This window comes from Cololabis saira, chromosome 3 (assembly GCF_033807715.1).
Source record: "Cololabis saira isolate AMF1-May2022 chromosome 3, fColSai1.1, whole genome shotgun sequence".
In the NCBI taxonomy this organism is placed as follows: Eukaryota; Metazoa; Chordata; class Actinopteri; order Beloniformes; family Belonidae; genus Cololabis; species Cololabis saira.
Window position 1 is genome coordinate 17,164,646 of NC_084589.1, and position 24,928 is coordinate 17,189,573.

The 24,928-nt window shown below is 38.9% G+C and overlaps 1 protein-coding gene across 1 annotated transcript in view; it reads left to right on the top strand.

The window, feature by feature from the left end:
- Positions 1–24,928, top strand: part of LOC133426445 (CUB and sushi domain-containing protein 3-like) — a 289,442-nt gene that overhangs the window by 202 nt on the left and 264,312 nt on the right. Inside the window, exon 2 of the mRNA XM_061716381.1 lies at positions 17,810–18,032. Within this exon, the coding sequence (XP_061572365.1) occupies positions 17,810–18,032 (223 nt within the window). The remainder of the gene's footprint in view (positions 1–17,809; positions 18,033–24,928) is intronic.

Here is a 24,928-nt window from a genome sequence, read left to right on the forward strand (position 1 = left end):
GAGCACATTGCAGCAGTGACCCGTGTATTTTTCTAATGAGCTTGGTGTGTGTGTGCGTGTGTGTGCGTGAGAGAAATCAAAACCTTGATCGTTAAACCTGAATTAAATCGACGCAGAGCCTACGGCGTAGGGTACGCGGCGACGCGCACCGTAGGCTCTGCGTTGGTAACGCGGAACCATAAATCACCCTCTACTGACGTGCGCAGATCAGTCCGTGGATGGACTTTTAGGAACCGCATTTCCACGGCTCTTTGCGCTCATTGCGGGGCTTTGGCGGAGTCGCTCCTTTAGATATTCTTCCTACGCTTCTTCTAAAAGCCTACGTGAGCTGTTTTGCTTAGTAGGGTAACTAATGAATTGTTGAGGCGAAAGTGTATGCACTGCAGAGGATGCTACGAGATTGTAATTGATGGGGGATGAAGCCCCTCGCATTGCAGGGGCCGAGTTTTAAAGTATTAATGTGGGATTTTGCGTCAGGTCAGTTTGGCACTTGCACTGATCGCCTGCTGAAGCCATGTATGGATATACGGGGCCGGTTTGGCTGCTGGTGTTTACTGGACTTGCCTCTGTTTGCACCTTATAAGGTGGGCTTCTTGGTATTCCAGGGACTCTTTCTCACGCTCTGCCCGTTTGAACGCCAGCTGCTCGTGACATAACTGCTGGCTCCATTTCCCCCTCCATTATATAAATGAATCACATTTATTCAGACAACTGAAGAATTCCGCATTTTTGGAAATCAACATTATTTAAAAACATTAAGAAACAAAAAAAAAGCTCCAATATTCTCCAGCCCACTTATCTCTCTAATCCTTTCTGTTTTTCTTATATAATACCCCAGTTATTTGATTCATGGACTGTATATCCTGTCAGAAATCAGGGAAAGCAATTGTTGCTTATTCACCCCTCTATCATAACCCACCATGTCCTCTGCAACCACATAATCCAGAGAACCAGTCAAAATGCTTTTCCTTATTCGTTTGCACTGTTACTCGGCTTACATGTTGAAACATGAGCCTGTGTGAGATTAATATTATTGACTGAAATTAAATGTAATGGTACAAGAAAATCCAGCCAATCATTAAAATGCTTATGCTTTATGCACATGTGAGATTTCAGAGAGATTTTGTATGTGTGCACGAGAAAGTGCTCAGCTACTTATTTGTTGAACAATGCATGTGCTCATTTCTGAATGTGTGTACAGATATCGATTTATATGCAGATTTACTTTATTTTATATTTTCCTGTGAGTAATTCTCCTGTCTGTCTATCGGGGGTGGATGTGCAGCATAGCAGCGCCCACCAAGAATGAGCCAAATCGAGTCGAGCAGAGTCGGGCACAGTGCTGTTTCATCACCACCCACATTGAGGCAATGTCAAACCTCCAGGCCACTGCCAATCCTACTAGTTCTCTTACTTATTAGGGAGCCAGCCATCCGGGAATTGGCAAGGGAAGGGGTGGATGAAGGAGAGGAGGAGAAAGCCTGTTTTCCCTTTTGGAAAAGAGTGGTGAATGAAGGACCCAAGACAGCTGTTGGTCTATCCTCTGACAGTTTACATACTGTTTGCAGAGGATATAGACTAGATCTGGTTTGTGACTCACTCTTCCTGCTAAAAGATAATGATGCCATAAAAATTCCCATCCAGTAGAATCTGTACTACAGCACTTTTTTTTTTTTAGTGGTTCTCTTTTCAGTAACTGGTAATTAGACTAATCATGAATCCTGATGCTCAATTCAATTGTCTTCAAGTAAAGTTGTTGCTATCACTCGAGTCATTCTTTGACAACACGCATACAAGGAATTGGACCAAAGTGAAATGTAGTAGCAGAATTGTGGAATTAAAGAAAATGCACAATGGTGTTGTGTTCAGTATCATATGTTCGTGGTCATTCACTGCAACCGAGTCACCTGATCCTGAGGGAAACTATAATTGCTCAACAGAAGCACAACTATAGAAAACACAATGGCAGGCATTAGACTCTTTACAAATAAAAAAATAAGAAAAAGAGCTCATTAAAGTGATGTGTAGAGATCCACTGGCTCCAGTATTAGTATCTGATATTTGCCCATTGTTGTCTGGAACATCCCAGCATTACGTTAAAATACCGTTCTTTTTTTGACAGAAAGCTATTTCAGTAAAAGAAGAGAGCAGCTGCCTCTCCAAAGCCCACATTCAAAGATGTCACAGCAGCACTTTCAACAACAAAACACATCTGAAAATGTTATGTCTTCCTAAACAGCACATAGTTTCTTTATAAGCTGCTTCTAAATTGTTGTAAATGGCATCAGAATCTTCTGAATGCATACGCATTAGAGCTAGTTGATAGGAGTGGTAGCCGCTGTCAACGTGCCATACCTAATCTGAATTATTTCCTATTGTGTGGGACTCTGTTAGTTGCAACCCCACCCAAACATGATCTTCCACTGTTTCACTGTAAGTTGACCCATAAGAAGTTTCCAGCTTCTATATCCCAGTAGAGGAATAGAAATGTTGTCTTAATGTTTTTATTCACAAACTATTGGGCATTTCTAGGGAAGTTACTGACTTTACAACCACTTTCACTCATGGCACCATACAGCGGAAACTGTTAGGAACAGGAAAACAGTAGACATTTGGTGATTACTAACAATAACAAGATTGGGCTACAGATTATGCATAATTATCCTAAACTCAGTGTTAACAAGCACACTAGGAAACATACAAAATATTGCAATTTCCTTTGTATTTATTGAACATTTTTCCTCCAGCACAGTGAATGTTTAATGGGATAAAAAAGCAGGAAAAAGTAAAATTGGTTGCGTAATCATCTTGAAGACGAATTGTTTGTCTATTATTGTGACTTAGATGAAGATAAGATCCCCTTCCATGATAAGCTAACACAGAAAAACCGTTAATTACAACATTTTTACATAGTTTTTGTACTATTGTATTCTAACAATGGATAACAATTCGGTATGTTTGTGTCAGCAGTATGCGATAATGTGCTACATTTTGTTTTACAAAGTCATGAAAGTGATGTTTCATGTCTGATGCCCTCAGTCTCTTCCTTACATCAGTGGTATCAGATTGGTATTAAGCATCAAATGATAAGAAAAGCCCAGGTAACAGCATCAAAATAGAAACAGATGCATCTCTACTACTTTGTAAAACTCATTTACACCATCATACATTCGAAACCATCTCTTCCTGACTCCAATGACTGCTTTTATGCCTGTATTTTTATGAAAGTCACATTGTATTCATTGATCACTAGACAATCAATCAGGATTACAATAATGACACAGTCAAATAGCTTTGAGCGCTGAATTCATATTGCACACGCTTGTAATCATGGTGACTGATATTCAAGGAGAGACTGGCAATGCTCTCAAAATGAAGCGTAGGCACATCAGAGTCATGGCCACCACCTCCTGCATCTGCCATTGATGGTTATCAGACTACTATACCAGATGGGGGCTGCTTAAACTTCTACTGTATTTGTACTTTAATGGACCGAATGGGCTTTAGATGAGAGTGGTTGTCCAGATATACTCAGATATTCAGTGTTTGTCTTTGGAGCTGAATAGAAAACAGCAGGAAAGGGCTACATCATCAAGTCGAAGGGACACCAAAGGAGAGGGCATTTAGAGCCCACAAGTCCATTTGCTGCACTAACATTAGTAGGGGGGAAAAAACAATTACAATCATCACTTTATCGAAAACGTCTCATCTGTTGGATCCAAGCACTTCTGTTTCTTGTGGCTAGAGCTGATTTCTCAAATGTACATTTAGCTAAACATTTTGTCAATATACACTTTTGTAACTTGATATCAGACAGTTGCACTAATTGCTAGTAATCAATGGATTTCTTAACAAACCGTAATCTGGCCACTGAGCCTTTGATGATACGCTCAGCATGATTATGTAAATAGGCTGGAAAGGCTACTGGGGCTAATCAGGATTACAATTTGTCTGTGTAATTATACTCCATCTTAAAAGAATGCAGGGCATTATCACTCTGCCTCCAACATTCTTGATCTCCACAAGAGTAGCAGAAAAAAATACAAGAGGACAATAGAGAGTCTGAAGAAGTATCATGTGTTTTCACCCAAACTGGAAAGAAGAACCAAATTCCTTCCCAGTTTAAGGAAAACAGGAAAATGGAATAGTGACAGTAAACTCATTGTATTCCGAGGATTGGCTGATATTCACTAGATTACAAAGTCTATTTAATCACTAGTCTGGCTGTGGATTTAGTCTTCACTCAAGCTCTTAGATGTTTCTGCGGGGTGCCTTTGAAGGTTAGATGAATTGTCATGATTCTGATGATGTAATTTTTTATTAAAAATAGAACTGTTTTGGGAGGACAGATTGGAAATATTTTGTCTTCAGGAAGAAAAAGAGCTTCCCTTTGTTGAGATGAAATGTTATGGACTGTCAAAATAGACCATCTTTCATCATTAAGCTGTATTAATTTTCTGCATTTATATTTCTTATGAAAATGTATAACTTTATTTGAACTTCAAATCTTCAAAAAACTGATACAACAAGATTTTATGCTGCATCATATGAAGGAGTCAATGTCAAAAAGAAAAGCATGATATTTAATCAAAACTTAATGCAAATGCAGCAAGGTAGTCATTTTGATAATTAATCAATTATAAAGCTCTTTTTTTTAGGCTCATGGTTCAATGTGCAAACAAATGAAATAGCAAAACGTACGGCAGTGTTGATAAAGTAGCGTCTATTAAGACAGAAAAAGACAAATATCAAAACAACAGACAGAATAAAATATTTAAACATAACAAACTGAAACAATCTAAAGAATTTAAAACCTAAAACAAAGCCATATGTTATAGCAGCACAATAGCAGTAGAAGCAAAGCTTACTTACTTGAATTAATGCTTTCTCATATTAGTGGAATTAATTATTGATACACTGGTTACTGGTAGCCAAGAAGCCTCTGAACTGCTTCATGGCACCATTCAATTTAAAGGAGACATTATTATACTCGCTTTTTTTTCTTCAAAAGGTGACACAATTTTCGGAGGTCTTAATGAAATGTCGGTGACATACTTTGGTCATAATCTTATTCCAATGCAGTACCGCAGACAGTTTTGGGGGGTAGAGTCAGCCACTCCACCCCTGATGTTATAGCGTTGTGTTACCAATGCAACATGAGTAGAAATGGAAAAGGATGGGGAGGCTAGACAATTCTGCTGTGATCTGGGCCTGGGATGTCACACAACCTTGCACATCTGAACGCCTCACTGAATGACATGTTTTCAGTGTGACAGAGTATTCTTATGTCTGTGTTTTTGCTTGGATAGTCACTTGTGACAGCCAAAAAGCACAGAAAGAGAAAAAAATGTACAATATGTCACTTTTTAAAAATTGCATCCACAGTCTTTTAAGTGTGCGGTTGTGCGTACACATTCACAGACCCTCGTGAACCTGCCTCCGCAGTGCAAACAGCTGCTCTTGTTTGTTTCTGTGGCTGCAGATTGAATTTTTGAGAAGTTACAGGAGAGCAAGCAGGGAGGTAAAGTGGGGTGATGTCAAGTCAACTGGGAACTAGACTATGAATGAAAGTAGTTGTGATTCCTGACCATATTTGAATACCAAGCTTTGGTTTGTATTATCATCTAAGCTATCATCATATCAATATGGTGCACTGTAGGCGGTGCTGTACTCCATCTATATCTGCAAAATGATTCATACAGGAGGCACAAGTTAGAATTCATAATCTCTAGTGAATTTGAGATACTTATAGATCAAAAGTTTAGAAAGTTGTTGTTTTTGCCCAGAATACCACATTCCTATTTGTTGTTTTGACTGTTTATACTTCTCCTGGCTTGCTTTGCCAGGACTGAGTTCAGTGATAAACTGTGATTTCAAGCGTGAAAAGAGATTCAGACTTCTGCTGTGCTTAGTGAAAACAACCACTGATCAACTATCAGTGATATCAGGGGGCATGCTGCGTGCATTAGCCTTTCATCTTGCTTATTGGAGCTGTGTTTCTTAAACTAGATGTTTGTTAATTTCGTTAACTGTTAACTAAAATGAGGCACACTCAGCACCTGTCCACGCTGTTTTATTAACACTGCATTGCAATTTTGGAAGCCAAATTAGATTTGTGTGTTTAGTCAAACATCTCTACCAGCATGCTTCTGTGTTTTTGGTGCAGCAATATCTCATTTTGATCAGTATAAACCACATGGTGCATGTTATAAAGAGAAGGTGAAAGCAAATAGAGCTTGTACTTCACACCACGTATACTAGTATGTATGACAGCAGTAGTAAATCTGCTAATCCAAAGAATGAAAGAAAATTAATAAAGCAACCAAACAGTAATTGGTGATTTTGAATTCAATGGGAATGATGCATCTCAAAATAGTTGGGATGAGGTGATGTTGATGACTGCCTAGCATCTCTTCTTTTAATATCAGTTCACATTCACTTGGGAACTGAGGAGACAAGTTGCTGAAGTTTTGAGAGAGGAATGTTGTTCAGTTTTATTTGTCTAATCTAGGATTTAAGCTGTTCAACTGTCCTGAGTCGTCTTTTTAAAAATGTTCCTTTTAATGATGCTCCAAATCTTTTCAGTTGGTGAAAGCTCTGGACTGCAGACAGGCCAGTTCAGCAACCGTACTCTTCTACTATGAAGCCATGTTTTTTGTAATGGATTGATTTGACTTGGTTTGACTTGTTGAAATATACAAGGCTTTCTGTAAAAAAAAAAAAAGAAGATGTCTGGATGGGAACATATGTTATCCTATACCTTTCAGCTCTGATGCTGCCTTCACAGACGTGAAAGCTGCCCATTTGAGAGGCACTAATGCCTCCATATACCATCAAAAATGTAGGCTTTTGCACCAAATGCTGAAAAAAAGCCAGATGGTCCCTTTCCTCTTTAATCTAGAGGGCATGCCGTTCATGGATTCCAAAAAGGATTTCAATGACAGGTTTCCAGTTTGCCTCGGTCCATTTTAAGTTCACTTTGACCCAGAGAAGACAGCAGCATTTCTGGATCACGTTCACATATGGCTTCTTGTTTGCATGATAGAGTTTTAACCTGCATTTGCGGATGGCCCAGCAAACTGTGTTCCAAGACAGTGATTTCTTGAGTCCATGCAGTCATTCCCATTAGAGACTTGCCTGCTTTTAATGTAGAACCACCGGAGGGCATCCTGATTTCTAGCCATGTCCCGTGCAAACAGAGATTTCTTCAGATTCTCTGTTCTATATATATATATATATATATATATATATATATATATATATATATATATATATATATATATATATATATATATATATATATATATATATATATATATATATATATATATATATATATATATGTATATATGAGGTTTCACAATTTTTAGGAATCTTCTTTCTGAAATAGAGTTCACAATTTGTATGCTCAGTCCTTCGCAGACTGTTGAACCTCTCCTCATCATGACTTATGTGAGGACCTGCCTCCCCACCATGCTCCTTTTATACCCAATTATGTCACTGATCTATTGCCAATTGACCTGATCATTTACAAGATATTCCTTCATGTCTTTCTTTTTAGTACCACTTACTAAGACCAACTTTTTTGAGCGATGTAGCTGCCATTAAATTTATAGAGACAGTATATCCTATGAAATGGTAAGATATTTTTTCCTTCCAGGGTTTGATATGTTTTCTATGTTCTATTGACATATGGGTTCATGATATTGAAAAATCATTGCATTTTGCTTCACACAGCATTCCAACTTTGTCAGAATTTGAGTAGAGGAAAGATGAGACATTGACAAGATGGCAGGCAGCATCAAAATGGAGGCCACAACTCAGTGAACAAAATAAATGTCATTTTCAAAGGATTTTTCTCACTTTTCCAGTCAGCTAAAGTGCTGCTGCACCACCTGTGAACCCCAAAACACAATTTAAATGAGTTGTTCAGTTGTAGCATCAAAAAGAGAGAGTTTTATCATTTTGATAATCTGCAAGCCAGAAAATCCTCGTACGCTCATGAATCTGCCTCCGCAGCGCACGCAGCTGCTCTCGTTAGTTTCTGTGGTCAGTGAGAAGTGTATTTCTTCACTGTGAGAAATTTGCTCTAAATGAAGAATGTTTAGTGTCTGCATTGCTCACAAGATGCTTCCAGGACATTTGAATATACAGCACGACATGAAAGCAAAATAAGAAGTTGCAGTAGCAAATACTTGCATCTATTATATTATGCCTTCTTTAAGAGATCCAGCTGTAATTATTTTCAAACTGCGAAGACTAATGAGCTACAGTAAGTAGATAAAATGTGTTTTGCAATTTTAACCTGACACGTGTAATGCCCAGGACAAGTTATCTGCTGCTTGGTTTATGCTGTTGAGAATATTATTCAAAAATTCAGGTAACTGGGGAGGATGACAAACAATTATGGACCTTTTTATCAAAGAAAATGGGTGTATGTGTAGTCTGAGAGGGTGAAAGTTCAGAATGGTGCTGCGGGCAAATCATGAGGACAATTTGAGGCAAAAATCATCAACAGTTCCATGTTACAGGCTCAAAAGTGAAAAGATTTGTAGCGCCTTTATTCTGAAATTGATTTTTTTTTTTTAAACGAAAACCTTTGGGTTTAAGAGTGTTGTTTACTGCTTTGAACCAATATTCTTCTTTTTTTTAAACAGATATTATTCAGATTCTAGTTCTCAGATGCAGATGCAGAATCAGAATCGGTTTATTGCCAAGTAATTTTTTCAAGAAATGTATAGGAATTCTTACTTTACCGAGGTTCTGCAGATGCAAAGCACCAAGCAAAAGCGCATCCAACCCCCCCTGTGAAGTTTCTGAGGGCTTCATAAGTAGCTCTTCCCTGCAAGTGAAGAAAGCATTAAATCTGCAGCAGTTGTTACTTTTTTGCATGGTGTGATTTAAATTTGCAAAACTAAACTGCTGCCACCACCACTTTCCTTTTTCCGGAGTTGCGGCAGGTTGTGCAGGAACAGACCAACGTGTTACACATGATATAAAACGAATAAAACATTAACAAGGGGGACTTGTAAGCCTCTGACTTTCCAGGAGGGTGTATGAAGTACTCAACGGCCAAGAAACATGCCTCCACTGTGTGAACAGGCTTTTAACTGGAAGGAGATGTTTACCTGGAGAGTAAAAACAGCCAAGTAATGTTTTAGCCTCCGCAATTGTCTCCAGATAGAAGAAGACAGATTGTTGTTCAGAGCCTCATTCCTTTTCCCTTTTCGGGGAAAGTGAAGTGTTGATGCTATTGTTTGTTTGGGATATTGGATGCTGCAGACACAAGCATCCTATTAGATGTGCTTTTGACTCAGCTTTGTATTGTACAGCAAGCTCTCACAGTGGTGGTCTGGCATCAGGTGCAGTATGGCTGAGTAGTACTTGGAGGAGGTATTGCTGTGTAGCCGTATCATACTGTATCTGGTGGGAAGCAGCTAAAGCACAAGCAGCACACCAACTTTGGAAAATAGTTATTATCCTAGGGCACTCAGGCACATTACTGCTCCTATTTTCATGTGCAATAGTGAGTCTTTGGTGTGTATTTGTTCATATGCCAGCTGTGGTTAAGTGTGGCAGTGAATTTGATTTTTGTATTTTTCACCTCAGTGGCTGGCAATTTAAAAGCACCAAATGGAATATTTCTGTGCCCTCTCCCAAATTGCATTGACACACTCATGTGGTAATAGTCATTCCCTGTAAAGCCTCTTTTCTGTTTTCGTTGTACGCGGCCCATTTCCCTTTCATCAAGCATGCAGACAAGCATGCGTTGTGAGGGGCTGCGATTATGCACATATCAGTGGGAACTGTGAGGGTGCAGCACAGCCATGCAGATAAAATCCTTTTCTGGGTGGACAACAATTGAGGATTTTGGTCTGATAACTTTGCAGTCAAGACTGTTGTGTTCCTGTGCTGATGAGAATTAATGTTCTCTTCCATCCTCTTTCATGTTCCTAGCTCAGATCACAGCTTGCTGTCGATATAAGTGGGGGGAATCTTGGATTTCTAAACACAAGACTTCCTCAGAATATAACTTGTATAACTGTTGTTCCTCTTGTGGACACGGTGTTTTATAATCTGAAAAGACTTCACTTGTGTTCTGGTCACATTAATGTCAAAAAATATTTTCCAGAACTGCCCTTGTTTAGTTTTTGAAAACTGGATCTAAATGAGTCAATACCAGGGCTGATGATAACAGCTGTTAGCCATATTTCGTATGAGCTACTACTATACAATGAAACAAGACCTTTTGCAGCAAATGAAGCCCACCAGTGTGTTTGTTGACCTTCTTTTTGCTTGCTAAGGGTTCTATCTTTTACAGTCAGTGCTCTATAACCAGGCTTTGCTGATGGATATCACTGTATTGGCTGACTCACCTTTAAGGTCAGGTGCAAATCAATGCAGGTCTTTTTGCACTTTAACTGTGATGGTTAGGAGTGGTGCTATAGCCTAGCCTGCTGTTTGTGATAGGAGGCCATCATGATAAATGGTGATAAAATGCCATATGGAGCGAGGGAGGTCCTTGACTGAGCGTGCACTACTGTCATCCGGGAGGAAATGGAGTATCAAGCAGAGAAAAGATAATACATGTCAGAAAAAAAGAAAAAAAAATGCTTTATGAGCTTGTGAATATTGAGCTATGGATTTGTTTGCAGAAAGATACTGATAAATATGTTAAAGGTGAAGGTTAAACACCTCCCAAGCATCACTTTGGCTGCTGTTGCTCAAAACAGGGCTTTTATGCATTTAGTTCTTCAGATCATTCTGTATTTATTTACTCCACACTGATGTATTTTTTACGCAAGGATGAGTAATTCATTCCGGTCATTCATTCAAATCCTTCAAATCGTTTTTTCCCTCACATATTTCAAAAGATTGTTGAATCAGTGACCTTTGTATCTTCACACAGTCAATACTAATTAGACTCTTTATGTATATACTGCATGCTGGCACTGTTGGTGTTGAAGAATTTAAGAACTCAATTATTTAAAGGCTGCTTTCTGGAACTCTTAACCTCATCTGATGTGGTTATGTAAAAATCATCATCTTTGAAGGAAAAAAGAACAAGCTAAAAAGTCTCAAAGGAATGCAAATGAAGCTTTAACAAATCACAGAGAATAATAATAATGTCATTAGTGTTTGATGATTTATGCTTCTGAGTTAGCTGGACAACACTCAGTGAAAGCACTGCTCTATTGCAGAATAGGTGTATTAGAGCTTGAAGCCTTTTACAAGCAGCCAGAATCACTGAAGGAAGCTGTCTCTCACATCTCTACACAATGGCTTCAATAACTAGATATGCGTCTATGTGGTGAAAAAACATGTACGTTGCATTTTTCCAAAGCATCTGCATAATGACTTTGCTATTTTTCCTTTTAAGCAAGCTTTCCTGTATCACTAAAGAGCATTTAGTGTGTAGTCCCTTCACAAAAGCCAGATGACCTACACACAAACGTGCATGCTCAACAACAACTGCAGCCGGTACCGGGCTCCTGCTGTTTTATTTGTCCATATGCAACCATAATGTTAAGCCATGATGCGAATGAAGAACCGAAAAGAAAAAAACCTTTAATGCATCTTATTTACTTTTCTCCATTTCACTACTCAACTGATGCTTTCAGGATAAATGCACATTTTTTCCTCCATCAGTATAAGAACTTTAGAAATAACTGGTGCCAAAGCAGGTGTGTCAGCATGACTTTAATTGTCAGTAAATTCCATTAACAAGGCTACAAAAGGTTTAATTTCTCAATTATATAGATTGCTGTAAGCCAGGAGATTTTAGCACATTAGATAATGTTCATCGTCTTGTCCAGGCTGCCCGATAAACTATCGGACGACAGTCAAAATACAAATGCATTTCAAGGGCAGTGTACCAAATTGAATATGATGCATTTTCCAAACCGAGTGCTTATGTTTTTCATTAGAATTCAGCATGGCTGGAGTCTGAAGGTGAGCGTTTAAAGCTGTTTTGGAATTCTGAGGCAAGTGGCTGATGGAAGCGGGTCAAGTTGTGATTATTTAGTTTCAAAGCCTGGAAAAAAAAAGGTCAGTTCTGAAGAGCAATCATCCATCACCCAGATACCCAAACAGTAACCTGCTTGTCATCCATCATAATTTGAATGACAGCAAACGACTGCTCTCCTCACCTGCTTCACATAATTACAATTAATGCTGGGCAGCATAATGGCTGTTCATACGTTTAAGCAGGAAATATCCTGTTGTGTACTGGAAAACCAAAATGCTGTCTTTCATTTTCCTCCATACTTCAATTAAACCTCAAATAACCTCTTTGGCCTGTAACAAATTTGTTTAGGCTTTGAAAATAATAGGATACCATCTATGATGCATAATGCATTTTGTTTACAAAATCAATTATGTTTTCCGTCCATGCAGCAGTGTGGTTCATTAACTGCTAGATTCTGCCCCAAATCTCTGTTTTCACTGCAGGAAAAGAAAGATCCCATTCAGTAGCTCTGTGTCATCCACTGCATTAACGAGGAGCACTGCAAGGCCAACAACCTACATACATATGCATGTGCTGCAACACAAACACATACATGCAATTTAGATATTCAAAACACCCTTGGAAATCTCCTCGGAGTGGGGTGCAACTGCCATTTCCGTGTCTGTGTTTTGCTCAGCAAGCATAACAATCTGTTATCGGCATCAGAGGTGAGGCGATGTGCTAAAATATAGTATTTTTGTCTATATCCAAAAGGTCAGGGGTAAATATGAGTGCTCACGAAACAGCTGGGGCCATTTTAAGCTGTCTGTCAGGCAGCTTGGCCTCATGCTGAGGCCTTTGTCTCCGCCAGACTTGGCTGATATGATACCAATTTATATTTCTGAACCACATTTTCCCTGCTGTGTAATCACAGCGTGTTGTTAATTAAGTTTCTCATCACAATTTATGGACAGTGGTGCAGCGTGGCACTATTATGGGGTGGGACAAGACTCCAGGGATTGTGTTTCACAATTGAAGTGATGATAGAGGTCGGAGCGGGCGACATAACGCTGACAGCACAATTCAAAGAAGACGTACTGTGGGTCCAAGTGATAAATGAATTTAATGCATATTCTCTCTCCTACACAAGGAAGCACATGTTGTCTCTTCATTTCCCTTTGAAGGAACAAGATGAATGTTAACAGTGTTTTTCTTTTTTTATAGATACACTTTTATGAAGCTGACAGTGCTTAACACTGTACAAGCTTGTGTGATTCACAGCATTGAAAAGAGGGATTCAAATTCATAATGGATAGCCTGGGAAAAACAAATACAAGCAAAGCAAACTGGGGAATGGGGTGTTGGAGGGTTGGTGGTAAGAGTTAGGGTTGTAGAGATTCTGGAAACAACTGGCCGAGTTGGCAGTCGATATGAAAGTTGACTAAGACAGACAGAGGTTGAGGAGAAAAATTTAGTTGGAGAGAGACACTTGTGAGACTTTGAGAGAGGGAGGAAGGAAGATAAAAGGAATGTATATTTCTGAGGAGGAGAACATTGGAGGGAAGGAGTCTGAATCTTGGCAGTGAGCATCTGTTCTGTCATCCCCTGGATATCCGAACAATCAGCCACAACTTCCACTGCTAAGCAGTTCATACAAGCAGCATTACCCTGAATATTCTGCCACATTAGTCATCCAATATGCAACAAACACGGAAATGGAGACACCTGCAGCGCTCTATGGCTACTTCCGCTGGCACTCAAGAGCTTCAAATAAAAACCAAGCAAGACTTGACTTTTGCTCTTTAAAAACGGTGTCAGTCTAAGTGCTTCTGTGTTTAACACAAGATTTACAGGTTTTCGTTTGCTGTCCTTAAACAGGATCGCTTCAGGTTTATGGAACCTTTCAATAGTCTGCACCACTTGAACACTTACAAAACTGTGTAGTCACAAGTCAGATTTAGTTTTCTTGATATGCACTTTGGGTTATGTAGCAGCGATTAAAACTGTATGTTTCTGGTTTCATTTATTTTTTACTCAGCTGTTTCGACAGTCTCAATATAACAGACATTAAGTTTTAGTGGTTACCATCCTGCTACAACATTTAAAGGCAAATCTTGAGCGATTTAGCCTCACCATGTAAGTTTCACAAGGGAATGAGCTGTGTCGCAGGAGGTTAGTCATGCCACAGAGCAGAGCTGTGCACTTATAGCAGTGCCAACTGTATAAGACATGCTACTAAGGTCATTCCAATGCATTTGTTCATTCATTTTTATAAAGAATGGGCAAAATCTGTGTAAAAAAATAGTAAGAAGCTGTCGTTTAGTCTTTTTTTTTTTAATTCCATAATTCCATCTAATGCATGAAAATACATGGCTACAAAGGCACATGGTCATACTGTTTCTCTTTGTTGTTTTGACCAAAGCATGTTGCTGACATTTCATTAAGATCTCCTAAAGCTATGTCAACTTTTTGTCAAAGGCTAAAACATATGACACCTTTAGGTCATCTTTAGGTCACATTTCTGATTCATTACAGCCACTGGAGGCAGTAATGTATTTGTTTTTTATGCGTAATGAGAAGTGACAGGCAAAAATACCCTGTTAAACTAACAAGCTTTCTATTTAAATCCGACCAGGCTTGTGGAGGTTGAGAGAATTTTGCAGAGCTTCATTACCTCCTTGTTATTGGGATATAACTGCATTGTTCTGTCGTGATAGCCAGGTAAAAATACAGTTCTGTCACATTCACAAAAGTAGAGACTGTGACTTTTAAAACAAAAGGAGCTGGACATCAGGATTCAAACAGTGGTAACACATAATGATTAAGTAATGGTTAGGTACTTCTTGGTTCGCCATTTGTCTCTTGGTAATTGGCAACAATTTTTGTACCTTTTATTGTAAAGCGTTACCCAAATAGTTTCACGTCATGCATCTGTGCACTCATTATCTTGCAATCCCAGCATATGAATGAAGCCAATTAACTCTAAACTGAGATTGAATTTAAACAGAACAACTCCACGTGGACCTGCATTCAGAAATTGAAATATTTCCCTTAGATTTCTGTTACAAATTCTTTTTTATATTCACTGTGTCTGACTAATCTTTACGTTTTTTTTTCATTACCTCTTTAGAACAAGAGACTTTGTAAAAATGAAGCCATTATGAATCAGATGTTCTGACATAAAAAACATTTAACGATCCGTTCGGTTGATTAAATTGAATAACGTGTGACAACTCAGGCTTATCAAATATCACATTAGAAATATCACGTACCATCCTCTCAGATTGCTGATTTACCATTCAAAAATCCACATTCTTCCAGCTATGCTCATGACTTGGCTGCACAATTGATGAGCCTCGTTCTAGTAATTGCAATATTTCAGAGTACTTGAATGCAACCATAATGCCGTGTGTCACAGGTTGGATCATGTTGACCCTGTAGGCGGTGCATCAATGGCGCAAATTTGCCATGATTACCCTGCTTGCTCTGTTTGTGGAAATAATTGCAACTTAGATACGCAACAAAGCCAGGCGAGAATTAATCTCAGAGCAGTAGCTCCTCACCAAAAACATTATTTATAACATTTTGTGTCCTTGCGTCTGTGTGCACTTTATCAGTGGATACAGGGGAACTGAAGTGGTCTGTGATAGTCGGCTATCTGAATTACAGAGGTACACACTCTGCCAGGGTTTCTGGGTCAGGACCCCTGTGAGTAAAGACTGGCTGGGTTATTGTGCATTTGATAACAGTCCCCCCCCCCAAAAAAAAGAATAATAATAATAATCAACAGCTGCTAGGCTTTGTCAAAAATAAATGGAAATAAAACAGCTTGAGGAAAATTAATTATCAGTTTGTCTCACAGTTTATCATTCTGAATGTTTGTGCATATCAGTTTATAAGAAGCCAAATGTATAATCGGGTAAAATTACATCCATCTTTCTAGTTAGGCATCATTTGAGTTACATAGCTGCCAAGTGATCTGTATCTTTTGCGTTTTTCCCCTCATTCTCCAGTGTGTCTGTCTGTGTTGGCCAACTATATGCAAAACATCCTTCACCTACCAAGTGTGAAAAGCTAATTACACAAGGAGTAAATTGTGGGGGGTAAACTATGCATCTTAATTAAGTTTGCATTTCATTAGGCAACGTGCAAGACAGCCTGAAACAAAAAGAGCATACTTTTTGCAGTGTGTATGGGAGCACGTCCCTGCACTTTTTGTGCAAGTGTGCCAGTAATGGATGCAATGGTGTGGGTTAGTGTTTTTTTTCTTTTTCTTTTTCTTTTTCTTTTTCTTTTGCATGTCTTCGGGTAACACAGCTGTGGCCTTCACACGCACATACATCATTACCACCTCATGGATAACTGAGTAACCATAGTTTGACAGTGATACTGTGAGGTTTGAGCTAATGTGTGAAAGGTATTGATTTTCATGAAACCAGTGCATTTAGGTGCAAAAATCCTTTGTGGATTGACTGTTAACAGCTTGTTGCACCACACTGGAAGATTGTGCTTCTTGCTTATCTATGGATTGAGCCTCTGAGCCTCTGAGAGAAAAAAATAAAATACCACAATTGCTGATCTGTTTGATAAAGGTATAAGTTAAAGAAAAATACCATAATTATGCATCTTTTTTCAATTATTAGAGCAGCAGGTGCGCCATCTTGTTCCTTTTTAATGTGACAGAAAACACAAATCATAAATGGAAAAACAAAAATTAGCTGTCATTCAGCAGGTTGCCAGATCTCCCACACAGCCAGATGAGAACAATGTTTTTGTGTGTAAAAACATCATTAAAAAGCATCTGATCTTATTGGGTTTCCGGGTGTGGTTAAGGTTAGGCTATGAACAAAATATCATTGTTTTTCATTCTGCAATTATTTATTAAAACCAAAATGAAGCCAAAACAGATCATTCAGATGTGTGTTAACATAGCGCCTTGATGGGAAATCAACAACAAGCAACTGTTGCTGCACATCAGTCTGGAAAATGGCACTAAACAATGTCCAAACGATATGGAGTTACATTTGCAAGTAACATTGTTCACTCGTGGAAAGCAACGTAGTCAGCAATGTTCCCAAGAGTGGATGTCAAGTAAATGTACTTCAAATTTAAACTGTACAATGCTCAAAGCATTGCCAAAAAAAAAAAAAAAAAGGTCAGTAGGGTACGTTCATTTACAGAACCACACTATGCATTGCCAAGCACTTTAGAGGAGACATGATTGATTTGGATGATTTGAGGTTATTTCGCAGCCAGAGGACCTGGGCAGCCTGCAGTCATTGAGCTGACTCAGAATCTCTTTCTATACCAAGATATTCTAGATGTAAATGTGAAGCCATCATTCTGACAGCTATAAGTTTGATCAAATCAGACTCATGCAATATGTAAGTGATCAGCAGCACAACTGCAAATCTACATCAGAATGAATGAAATATGAAACAAATCAAGGGTTGGGATGGCCTTGTCAAAATCCAGACATCAGCTAAACTGAAATATTGTGACAGGAGCGTATGAGGGCTCTGCGAAAGCAAATAGCCAACAAACCTCAATGAGCCGAAGCAACATTATGGAGAAAAATGGGCCAAAAGACCTCCACAACTATTTGAGATGCTCATAACGTCTTACAGGGATTGCATATTTCAGGTTTTGCTGCTTTTTGCGGCTTTTAATTCTGTCAAATAAAAAAAATGGAATGGTAAAAAAAAAAAGTTAATTTTTACCTTTGGTTGTATTTGACTAAAACTAAGACTATAATTCTACAATGAACTGATTTCTATAATAGAATTATTACACACACACACAGACACACACACGGATATATATTGTGTAATGATGCATTGATTCTTCTCTTTTTCTCTCTAGGTTTTATCCATACTTGTGGAGGCACATTAAAAGGAAGGAATGGGACGATAGAAAGCCCTGGGTTTCCATATGGATATCCAAATGGAGCGAACTGTACCTGGGTGATTGTTGCTGAGGAGGGGAACAGGATTCATATAGTTTTTCAATCTTTCGCCATCGAGGAGGAATATGACTTTTTATCTTTGTACGATGGGCATCCACACCCAGCAAACTTCAAAACGAGGTAAGGAAGTGGCTCTGAAGACCAAAGTTTTGAGGGCTGTGTCTGAAGGCTGGTATGTGATGATAGAGATGTATAAGGGAAGAAAACCGTCAGTGACAAAAGGTCATCTTTCATGCACACAAGAAAAGCCTGTTTATTCTTGTCAGGGAGGTGTCAGGCAAGTCAAGCGTTGTGTGAGTGTTGTGTGTGAGCTCTTTTCTGACATGGTTATGTGTAGAGCTTCAATACATTTAATAAAAAGCTTTAAAAAGAATCCCAGTAGGATTTGACATGTGAGAAGGTGTTTTTTATTTTGGTTTTAGAGAATGAAGTTAATAAATCTGCTATTTAATTTTGGCCCATTTTAATAGGACAACCTTGAACAATGAGATGAGTACTAGGGAGAGCTGTCTCTTTTACGAGGTACACATTAAAGTTCTCATGTTATGCTCTGCTTCAGGTGTGTAATTTTAATATGTGGTAACTCTAGATTAGTTACGATTTATTCCAAAATGACAAAAGGAGAAGGTGATCCTGAAAAGGAACGGATTTGACTCAAGTGTTTGAGTTTAATTATCAATGCCTCTTGATGGTTGGACATGTTTTCAACACACTGACATGTTATTAAGGCTGTTTTCAACATTTTCTGTAGATCTCAACATCCCAAGTGCTTCCATACATTTTTGAGCCAGAATTTGATTCAGAATATCAAAGTGGTTAGCCTGACGAACCGCTTTTACAAAATTTCAAGTCGGATATCTGTGTTTTGTAAATACTACAGTCATTATCTGCTATTAATAGAGGTGTCATTTGCAGCAACTGCTTCTCGTGTTGGAACAGCGCTGACTTTCAGCTTTGGTCTCTCTGACCCATCCGGGAAGCTGTCCTGTTCAGTCCTTCATTAAATGTTACAGAGCCATGTTCAGCTGACTTTCTCTCAACCAATAACACATTTCTTTGGAGACATCTTGGAAACACAAGCAAAATGCTAAGTGAGAAGTGCTAGCAGACCCACCCGGACAGGATTATGTGTGCAGTCGTAAACCAGTGGACATGCGCTCCCTGGATACTATGACCATTTAAGAAAATTGCGCTTGCTATAAGCACTTAGCTGACTTTGGAAAAGGTTCTGGAAGAAAGCATTCTCAGTTCTCTGAAAGTACTTGTACATAGGAACACTACAATACGCTTCTGATCAACGCTAAGAAGATAATTCTTCATAACACTGCAGATAACCCAGAAATAATGAATTGCGAGTGCTTTAGTCTCTGAAGCAGAGATCCATTGACCGGGACACTCCAAGCAGAACCCTGCTTTGGTTTTGCATCAGCATTCTGGACTCACTTCAGCAACAGGTCACTTCTATCAATGCTATCCTTCATTCAAATATTTCACAGGAGGAGATAGAGGTGGGGAGAACTATGAATATCAATCACAAAGATTTCTTCTCGTTTGCTTTCAACAGAATGGGCAAACAACTGTTTGCTCAGTGTGCTTCCTGGATTCCTGCGAAAGGCTGACATTCAGGTTCTGTGGAGTCTTTGCATTTTCATGATGCCCTTTCAATATTTGCCTTCAACAGAACATTTTGCCCCGTTCTTTGCGTGGGTTTGACTGTAAACTCCCAGTACACAGCTGAACACAATATTCATTAAATTCTACAGAAAAAAGAGGATTTTGTGCTCATCATTGTACTAACTTTTATCTTCTAAGAAAGATTTTAACACTCTGCCATAAAAAAGGAATGTAAAATTCAATTAAAACATGGTTTGAATGCCTTCTATTTAAGAAATGACTACTTGAGAACAATCACCTCTATAACCTGGTAAATCAATACATTCATGAAGGTTTTAAGTCAATCAGGGTTGACTTGTCAAGAGAAAAAAAATATGTAGCAATATTCTATTGATAAGTGTCACATACCTGTATGTATAATACATAAATGCCATTCTCTACATGTTTCTCTTTCCCTGTGAGCTGATCGAAATGCAGATACTCACAGCTTTCAAATTTGTCAAAACATTCATTTACAGTATGTGTTTGTTTTCAACTCTGTGTGCTTATCCACTAGCATTCATAAGCTTGCGGGTCCCTCAGAGGTGGATAGTAGGATCCAGCATTTACCGTGAAACACTCAGAAAAAAAACACCAATGATTTCTCTTGGTGCATTTATGTGTCTCAACTTCAGTGGGAGTGGGCTGAGGTCGCATGCAAATACGCTGGAGATTGTATAACAAAGAGTGGCATATGAAAAGTTGTAATTCAAGAGTTGACACCATAGCAGCTTTACTGCACTTTCAACAGTATTTTACATCATAATAATTTAAAAACCTAGTCTCCTCTACGACATTTAATCCACAGACAGCACATATGCAACTTTTGATACTTTTACTACAAGTAAATGGTGTTTTTACTGCAAGCAATTACAGCGTTACTCCTGACTTTGCATTTTCTCACATTTATAATAAAGCTACCCTTAAAACACTGGTGTGCTTCAGCAGACATACTCATCAAATATCTTATGCTAATTGGCAAAACATCAATAAATTATCGTTGATGGTGCATTAAAGACTGAGACTATAGTATTGGTTCTTATGCATGACTAACCATGAAGCTTTACATTACCAGAGTAGATAGATCTTCATATTTGGACTCAGTTCACAATGCAGCACAGGAGATTTTCCATTATTCATGAATGCAGCACAATTTCAAAAACACTATTTTACCAGAGTGATCTATCGTTTGAAGAAGTTTTAAGAATAAGATTTAAGACTACTATGAATAACATTTTGTTAATGTTATGGTTTATGCACGATACTTGAATATTTACTTCATGTTAATACTTTTTTTTCAATGTCAGCCTACAAAATGAGCCGCTCTCCTCACTGTTATAGAGACCTAACCTGACAAAAAGCTTTACATTGTCCTGCAGTCCATTACTTCTTGGCTAATCACTCATCTCTGCCAGTAAATCAACCCTTTGTTCCTGAGCTCCTCTCGTTGCTTGTGGATTCAGGCTTTTGGTTTTAAGGTATCGGCCAGCCAGTGGTGATCGTACTGAAGTGATGTCAGCAGCAGCACTTCACTTAGGAAGTTGGAAGGCTGTAGCGCTTTGTTCTGTTGCTATTATGCCCCCCTTTAGCTCTGGGAGGCAATAACAGAAGCAATAACAGAGGCATAACAGAGGTAAAATGTAAAAAGTAAAAAGCTCTGGTAAAAAATTCTGCGTGAAGTGGTAATGTGTAAGGGTGTAGCAGTGGCGTGAGCGCGGAAACTCTCATGGGGGTTGTGAAAAACACCCTGTCGATAGAACACTGGATAAAATGCCTGGACAAGCTACAGATGCTGTAGGGAAAAAATATATGAATAAAAGTCCTCCAGGTTTCTGGCCACAGTGGTTGGAGAGGCAGAGTCCAGCTGGACTAGATTCTGGGAACGTACAGCTGGAAAGTGGACTCAGAGTAAAGGGATGATCTCCAGTATATCTTTAAATATGCTACTTCTGTGTGAATGTTTATTTTGCTTTTTGAATTTCAACATGGATTGTTTGAAGCAACCCTAAGGGAGGATTCGTGTGTACTCAGTTCTGGCTTCAGCAGTACTGGATCTCTTTCACTTTGAGATGCGCAGCACCTTCCACTGCCGAATTGAATCGGGGGTGCATTGCTTTGTTCTGCTAGAGTAGATTGCATCGCAATGAATATTATTGAATTCAGCTTTTCAAGTTTTTCAATATCAACGTCTTCAGCATACCAATAGACCATCACATTCTTTGACCCAAACAGAAAGTGAAGTTTCATCTTGTGCAAAGTGAAACAAAATTAAATTTTAAGCATTGTAGATTTAACATTTATAAAATGCTCTGCAACTATGCTGCTTGCTTCTCGTTTCAACTGTGTTCAGAAACAGTGGGTTGCTAATTATTATTTTTTAAATGGCTGATAACATGGCTGTGCGAGCTGCCCAAATTTTATCCAGGAAGCTTTGCATATTAATCGGGTCATGTTCAACTCACAACCCACTGCTGAACGTCTTTTTTCCCCTCTATGTTAGATAAGTACTGACTATAACAGACATGCAGCTATGTAGGTACAATAAATGGATATTAGATATTAAAATTATTTGTCAAATGTGTGAATTGATTCTGTGTCCTAGAAAGTGAGGGGTCAGATTCTCATGTGAATCACTTGATGAGGGATACTGAGGGTTTCTGGAGCTATTTGCTGCTATCCTAGCTGTCCTTAACTGGCTCTCGTGTCCTCCCCTTATGGCTTCTCCACAACAAACGTGGTGGTTGTAAATGCAGCCTGGAGTTCCATAGGAAGAATAGTCCCTTTAATCTGGTCTAGGATTTTTCATGCCTGCTCTTCTGCTCAGGGGCAGCGCTGGCCAAATTATGAAAGTGCATACTGTAGAAGGAAAAACTTTTTTTCCCTCCACATACCCTCAGTTTAAAGTGCAGCAGTGTCCTTCATTACATTCAAAACAAATAAACAAACAAAAAAACTTATAGGAAAAAGAAAAAAAAGACCTCTGATCCACTGTTGATCTGCTGGTTGTTAATTTATTCTTTTTATGTAAAATGTACACAGCTTTCCACATGGATATGAAGTAGTAGCCAGCAAGAAGAACAGCCCAATTTTCCATACCTTTACTTTTTGCATTCTGTGGTCTCCAATCATGGCCAAACTTTCTGAAGTAAGGGTTGACTCCACCAAATGTAATCTAAATGCAAATAAATGCATAAGGGGTTGCTGCATGTCAGTGAGGCGCTTAAAAGAAGAACTTTCTCTAACTCTGAGGATAATTTCAGCAAAGCAGCTGTTGCATTCAGGTAGAGCCTGTTAATGTTTTAAATAATGTCAACTGTTATTAATTGCTGTTGGTTTTGAGAAGGTATTTAAACTTCTAAACAATGCAGCTGGCAACCTGAGTCAGTTACCTGCTCAGGCATTGTCAGAAAATAGTACAATTCCGACATTGAAGGGAGGATCATCACTCATTTTCACTAAGATTCATTAGTGAGACGGATGGTGAAAGATAGGGATGAAGACAGATACCCAATTATCTAACATGAGACAGTTGTGAGCAAAAGTTTGGGCAGTGACACTAATTTTGGCTCTTGCTCATTTTGCTGCTGGGGAGATCTGGGAAGTTTCCTTGCCACGGATCCAGAACTGCAATCCTCTGATCTGTCTGCCACTTTGCTCCCACTTTTGCCTTGTGACATGGGAAATCAAGTCACGCCTGAAAAATCTACAAATTATCACCATATGCTTCTTAACTGTTAGTAGAAACTATTGTTTGAGGACATTTTGATTCCATTGTCTGTACATTGCAGGATGAGGATTGTTAGGATGTTTCGCCACTGATACGGTGCTCAAGGTGCTCAATTCTATTAACCGTTTAGATTTCCCAAACAGTTGGGAGATGGAAAAGAGCTCAGCACCAGTGTGGTTCTGTGCAGTTTTTGGCATAGACATATATAATATATACATATATGTCTATGCCGCCAGAGACCCATGAAGGAGGGAGAAAAAAAATACGTTCTTTGTGAATGGAATAGTTCAATCACCTTAATAGGCTACCTTTTTTTTTTCAATTTTTTTAGTATTTATTATTGAAATATACAAAACAACTGGTATACAGTAACAAACAGCACATTGTTGACAGTACATAAAAGTATATCAATTACATCAGGGTTAGTTATATATATGAAATAAAAGTAAGTCATTACAAGAGATGGTTTAAGACAAATTTTAAATAATTAACTACATAATAACCTTAATAGGCTACAGTCATGTTAAGTGCACGATGACGCAATGAGGTGACGTAGGTTTTCAGCAAGAAAAAAAAAGGTAAGAAAATAGACGACAAAAATAGCGTAGTGTCATGTTTAAGAAGCCCAAATAAAAAAGCAGTGCACAAAAGAGAAAAGAAAAATCGAGCCACGATGATGTTAAAGCAAAAATGACAAAATTAAATAGTTTTTTTTTTACTGCAACCGAGGAAAAAGCCGCGGCCCCGCAGCGGACCTGCAGTCAGGGATGACTCTGCCCGCAGACTCAAGACATTATTCTGCCTCCTGAGGCCAAAACAAAAGCTATATCATAGCCACTGGTTCAAGGAGCCCCCCGGGACCATTCCCCAGAGACAAAGCAAGGAAACAGGTGTTTGTCCGACACCACGAGGTAGGTATGAAACCCCCGTGGCTGTTATTCGCCCACACTGGACTATGCCTTGAGCCTTAAGGATGATTTATGGTTCCGCGTTACACTAACGCAAGGCCTACGGCGTAGGGTACGTACCTACGGCGTACCTTACGCCGTAGCCTCTGCGTCAGCTTTTAGTGGCTGTATCTTTCTACCGGACTGGCAACATGTGCAGGATCTCAGATTCACCCCGGAGTGTGTCAGACATGAACAGTAACAACTACCGGTAAGACTGTAGTTTTATTTTATGCATTGTGGCCCGCCGTGGAGATGTTATGGTCGTGGTTGTGTAAGGAAGTCCCGAACTTAAACTTATCGATTTTCCTGCCATTGAATTTGATTTTAGTGGCTGTGTTGTTACAGGTTTGTGTGCACTGAACTGTGCAAAGTGCTCAACCGGAGAAGAGCAGCTCTGTCTCCCATGTGCACAAGTGTTGCTTTACGCTATTAGCTCAGTAAACATAAAAAAACATGTCTCTTGTCATAATAGCAGCAAAACAATATTGCAGATCTTCACCAATCAGCGCAGTGCCCCATTTAAACCCTTTAAATCCGGTGGGGATCCGGACTCCATTGGTCCCTGCGTCATTGCATCCTGAATTTGTTCAAAATCCGTTTATAAACTTTTGAGTGACTTTGCAAACAAACCAACGCCACTAAAAATACAATAATAAGTCAGTCTCATCGGATTTTTCCAGGCCCAC